Here is a 5971-nt window from a genome sequence, read left to right on the forward strand (position 1 = left end):
AGATGTTGGAGCTTGGCCTGTTGTTGCTCCGGGATGGCGCCTAATAAAGGGCCCCTGACTCTGCACTCCTGGATCGGGTTAGAGCTAGAGGGTTAAGAATCCACAGCTGATCAGAACTGGTTATGACCTTTCATTTCAACAGCCAGTCCACTGCCTAATGGCGGAAGAAAATAATGGCGTAATAATGGTGTAATGGTGTAACATGGGTGAGCTCAACTGTCCGTTTTTTTTTTTTAAGTGAGGCTTAAATTTAATCTAGGAAATGACCATTCGGCTCCTTGGGACACTGGAGAAGGGTTATACTATGTAAAGAGGGAGCATGGCCGACATGATTGAAGAACGCCTGAGTCATCTTTGTACTAAGGTAGGTTTTCCTGAGGGGATTTCTTCCTCCTCTAAATTCTTAGGACACCTTCAGACAAGATGGGAGAGAGTTTGCATCCTTTATTCATCTTACTTTACAGCTTAAGCTTTGTTTCCTAAGCATTCTGGATAACATGCGAAGCACTTTAACATAGATCTGACAAACCTACTGTAGGAATAATTTATAGGATAACTTTGTTGATTGTTTATTTTAGTTTATTTGTGAATTGTTTCATGGGACATAATAACTAACCGAGCAATGGATCGTTTCTCTATCCACAAAAGGAAAACATCAGATTTTCCATCTAGTTGAGAATAGCTGATATTCATTAAACAACGCTGAGGATATAAACTCTGTCAGTTTACGACAGCTACGATGCTTCCTCCTCCAGCTCAGACACTCGGCCTAGAACCGCACCGCAGTCCGAGTCAGAGAGATAAGAGGATAAAACTGTGCTCCAGGTCTTAGCCAAGGAAAGGGGTGTTTAAGCCCCCCAGCAACATAGCCTTTGACACTGCTCAAAATAAAGTCTGCATTATTAAAGACACTTACCTGTTGGTGTAGGTGCAAATCAGGATTTTGTTATTAGGATTCCTGCAAAGCTCCATGGCTGCCGTTGCCATGGTGAAGGTCTTCCCTGTTCCAAAAGGTCCATAAATGAGCAGCGGCGCTGTGAACTTCTTCTTATCGTGGTTCCCTGTAATGAAGCTCAATGCAGACTGCTGCTTGGCGTTCAGCTTCTCGTAGGTGACATCGGTGACAGGAACTGCACAGTTCTGGAGGTCTGGTAGAACTCTGCTGGTATCTGGGAGGAGGTCTATGGCTTTGTGCATGTTACATAAGAAGTGGCGATCCAACTGAAACTGCACCTCCATTTGATAAGACTCATTGTTTTGAAGAGCAAGATCAAAACAGCACTGTTTAGAGAGCTGAAGGAATATTTGGTTCTCATTGGTTCTCAGCTGCAGGACCTTGGCCTCATAAACCTTAGAGTTAGGATGCAGCGAGTCTGAAGGAGCTATCAGGGCACACTGGACGCTTCGTTTCAGTGCCAGTCCTTCAGGACTGTCCATGGTGAGCTTGTAAGGACTGGAAACAGAACAGTAAAGTTGCCCTTGAGGGGCAAACTCCATCTCAAAACCACTGTTCAGTTTATCCATGGTTGTTATTTGCCCACAAACATTGAGTCTAAAAGAAAGAAGACAGACTGTTTAAAAACTGAACCCAGTGTGAAACCTGTTAGAGAAAGCTTGGAAGATCAGGACTTTACCTTGAAACCACTTGGTCCTCTGCTAGTTCCTCATTGTACAGGAACTCATGCATCTTTGCCTTGTAGTTTTCAGCTGTTAGAGCTGTCTGGTTGTTGCTCGGCCGTCTGTAGAGAACACTGAGCTCTGGAGGCTTGTACTCCTTCCAAAGCTCCTCCTGTTTTTCTGTTCTGAAAGAACAGGGTATTATTACTCTGTTCCCTCGAGTCCAGCGCTCTGTACTTTCAACAATGACCCCCTGGTTGAAGACGGGCTCCTTGGCGTCGTCTGCTGATTGCTGGCCAACTCTGACTTTGAGTTTTTTCAAGAGGACTGGTCTCATTTGAAAATCTAGCACCAGCCACTGTTCATACAGGCCTGGGTGCATAGATGTAAAACACACAGTGATGACATAGGTCCCGCTGGGGGTGAGGAATCTTTCCCCGGTAGAGTAGATGCATGGTTCAGAGCTGTCAGCAGCACCAAGGCTGAATGAAGCTCCAGGTTCCTGCTTCAGCAGTGCAACATGCACCAACTGTCTCTGTGGAAAAAACAGAAGAGCTTCTGTTATTTCAAGGCCAAACTCCAACTTTTAGGACTTTCTGTGAATTAATCTACCTCCGTCTCAACCGTGAAGTTCCATGAGAGTTTTGCATTGATGTTTTCACTCTCTACACTTAAATCTTCATCACAGGAGATGCTGACATCATCAACATTTTCAGACAACTGTTTAGACAATCAGAAATGTTAATTTGGTCTGAAACTGAAGCCATTCTTATGATCTAACAGCTTTCTTCTTCTGAAGTCTGAATACTTTCTTTACTCCGCAACACATTTACAACAAAGCATCATACTCACCACATAGACTTCATTGCTGCTGTTCCTGTACTCGTCTAGAAGCTGCTGGTTGTAGCACATTAGGCCCTCAGTCTCCATGCTGCATCGGATCTCCTTCTCCTCTGCAGATCTCATCATCCACTCCTTAAGCTCCTCCTCAGAGTGAGCTTTTGGACAGTTTGAGCCGTATTCACAAGTCTTTGGTCTACAATTCAAACATCGTGTTAAAAGTGCAATGAAAATATTCATCTGATGTAAAATTGGTTCACTGTTCGAAGACGTCCAACAGTCAGGTAGTGTTTTGACTCCATTTGCTCTAATAAAATAGAAATAAACTGCTGCAAAAACAAGGGGCAGTGTAACAACTGCTGAGTGACATTATTTATTAGCATTCTTTATCCAAAGCTGAAGATTTGCCTGAGGGAAACAAGGCAGAGGCATCACTCTGCTACTGAAGCTCCATGGACAATAGACAACCGCAGGACTGTATAAAAACATGAACTTGAACTGGAAACCCCAGGTCAACACAGACAACTTGGTTAAAGCTTAATGGGTTTTACTCAGGTTTGAAATCTCTGGCTTATCTGCAGATGATGACGAGACCCTAAATGTCCTCCATCTTTCTGACTGGACTGAAATCTGCTGAAGCCAGAAAGTTGCAGGAAACAATGGAAAAACAAAGTCTCGTTACTCAAAGCTGCTCCTCAGAGATTCTCTGTGTGGAGTCAGATCTATTTCCCTTTTACAGAAATCATGATAATATTAATTGAACTTTATGGATCTTAGAGAAATCTGCATTTATCCCATCCGCTTGGGGAGCAGTGGGCTGCCATTGTGTGGCACCCGGGGAGCTATGTGGGGTTAAAGGCCTTTGCTCGGACACGCAGAATGGCAGGCTGTGGGAGTGGAGCTCAAACTCAGAACCTCAGGATTCCAAGCTCTATGCCCTAACCTCTAGGCCACCACTCCATCATTCTGGTCCTTTGTTGAACAGTGACTTTAGATCGGCGGCTTTAACCTCGTTGTCTTTAAAGTTGCTGAATTCTGCCTTTAAATGACCTAACGACCTTGGACCTGTCTTCTGGAAATCCCTTCAGTGCCTCTTTTGACTTCTAATCTTCTGGCCTGGAAACCTGCTCATGGTTCCACTCTGGCTTGGATGCTACCTCTGGATTCCTCGGCTCCTCTGCATGCTCTGGCTTCTGCTTGTCATTGCTCCACTTCTCCCCTAGAACTCTGGAAGCGGCTCCATCGCAAGCCATTCCTCCAGACTTCATACCTTCTTCTGGGCTCAGACTGAACTTTACCAGGTTAGGGTAATAATCATGTTTTTTCACCCACAACATTTGATCGCTGCTGCACTTTTAGAAATGGAAATGTCATGAGATCTGTACAACGAAATTTGGGTTTGTATACACTCTGTGTAAACAAAATGACAATAACAGTTGTCTAAGTCTTAGTTAGATCAGAGGTTCTCAAACTTTTGGGGGCCAGAGACCCCTTAGCGGCAGCCACATGTTTTCAAGGACCCCTTTCCTTTTAGATTCCTAATGTTGAAAGCCTTTTGTACTCATAAACACATTTGGAGAATTTAAAACTAAATTCAGTAATGAGAAGATTTGGCTTTGTTAATAAGTTTCTCAGTTATATTCAAGCTATTTATTCCTCCCCTATAGCTAGAATAAAGGTAAATGGCAGTCTTTCAGATCCTATTAGCTTGGAGCATGGATGTAGACAGGGCTGCCCTGCCAGCCCTAGTCTCTTCACCCTGGTCATTGAACCTTTGGCACAGGCCATAAGGCAGGAGGCAAAACTGAGAGGTATCTCCATAGGTGGAGAGAAATACAAACTAAGCCGATATGCAGACGATGTACTTGTAACATGTCTGAACCAGTCTCTGGCCTACCTATTTTAATGGACATGCTGGAAACATATGGGAAATATTCAGGTTATGTTCTTAATATAAATAAAACTCAGGTTATAACATTTAATTTTGCTCCAACAGGAACTTAAAACAAAATATACTTTTAGCTGGCACTCAACCAGTATATTTGATTAAAGATTTGTCTCAGTTATTCCAATGTAATTATAACAATGTTAGTAAAAAAAATATGAGAGGATCTGAATAGATGGAGTCTCCTCACCCTTGACTTTGGCAGTAGAATAAGAACAGTTAAGATGAACATCATGCCCAGATTACTTTATCTTTTTTGTCACTTCCTATAGATATCCCTACAAAACAATAGCCAATAAGAGGCCAAGGGTTAAATTTTCCACTCTCCAGTTGCCAAGGTTGCAGGGTGGGGTATAGCACTCCCATCTATAAAGGACTATTATATATCTGCTCAGCTAAGGCCACTTGAATCTCTATGCAACCCATCTTATACAGCGTAGTGTAGAAAGAAAGTGGAAAGATATAGAGACATCTTTAACACATGTCCCCTTACAAGCATTTATAGGCTGTATTGACAGGGATATGGCAAGACCACAGACAGAGAGCAACTGGGTGAGCTTATCATTTAAGATATGGCTTGAAATAGTTAAACGCCATCAGCTCCAGAGGGAGGTAAAACTACTCAATTGGCCTGCTTCTGATCCTGACTATAAGCCACCATTGGGTCCATCATGGTATCACATCTCTATGTACAATAGTTAAAGATGGAAAACTTCATAGTTTTGAACATTTAAGTAGGGCCCATGGTTTGAGGAGACAGGATTTTTACAGGTACTTACAAAGGTCTGATTATTTCTGTAAAGAGGTTAGGGACTCTGAAAAGAAAGGTTGGTCTAAGGTTGTTCAGTTATTTGTTGGAGCGTACAACTGCATGAGCAGTAAAGGACTGATAAGTAAACTGTACCACGCTGTCACATCTCTTAAGAAGGACTCAATAGAATATGTGAAGCAGCGTTGGGGGGAAAAAAACTGGACATTGTAATAACATAAGACATATGGACGAATTCTTGGAATCACAGTCAACTACTACAAACTGATTGGGGTGGAGAGACTTCTGCTGGAAGAAACTGATCTTCTTATAAAAAAGTTCTTTATAAGCCCTAAGAAGAGGAACAAACACACAGACACTCAGCTGGGATGCTGGAGAGAATGTGGAGAAAACATGGTGGACCATGCGCATTTGTTTTGGTTTTGCCCCTCCATCCACACTTGGCAAACGTTATTGATAAGGTCTTTGGTTATAGTGTGGATGTGACTTTTTTTTCTGTATTTAGGTCATTTTCCTGAGGAAGATGATGAGTATCTCTTAAAAATTATGATGTCAGCAGGGAAAATGGTAAATGTTCTGTACTTATATAGCGCCTTTATTCAAGTCAGGAGACTTGACCAAGGTGCTTTACACTACATTCATTCACCCATTCACACACACACTCACACACTGATGGTGGCAAGCTACATTGTAGCCACAGCTGCCCTGGGGCTCACTGACAGAAGCAGGGCTGCCGTACACTGGTGCCACCAGGCCCTCTGACCACCATCAGTAGACAATGCAGGTGAAGTGTCTTGCCC

General features: G+C 42.9%; 1 protein-coding gene across 1 annotated transcript in view; it reads right to left on the reverse strand.

Annotated features, from left to right (window-relative positions):
• Positions 1–916: 916 nt before the first annotated feature.
• The window catches only part of LOC107101383 (helicase with zinc finger domain 2-like), a gene marked incomplete at its 3' end in the record, with an annotated part of 15304 nt that continues 10249 nt past the window's right edge, over positions 917–5971 (reverse strand). Inside the window, exons 3-6 of the mRNA XM_015400273.1 lie at positions 2470–2653; positions 2230–2337; positions 1635–2152; positions 917–1552 (exon numbers count right to left, since the gene is read on the reverse strand). Coding sequence (XP_015255759.1) covers positions 917–1552; positions 1635–2152; positions 2230–2337; positions 2470–2653 — 1446 coding nt within the window. The remainder of the gene's footprint in view (positions 1553–1634; positions 2153–2229; positions 2338–2469; positions 2654–5971) is intronic.

The sequence above is a fragment of the Cyprinodon variegatus genome, unplaced genomic scaffold, assembly GCF_000732505.1.
Source record: "Cyprinodon variegatus isolate N-32 unplaced genomic scaffold, C_variegatus-1.0 Scaffold1090, whole genome shotgun sequence".
Lineage (NCBI taxonomy): Eukaryota > Metazoa > Chordata > Actinopteri > Cyprinodontiformes > Cyprinodontidae > Cyprinodon > Cyprinodon variegatus.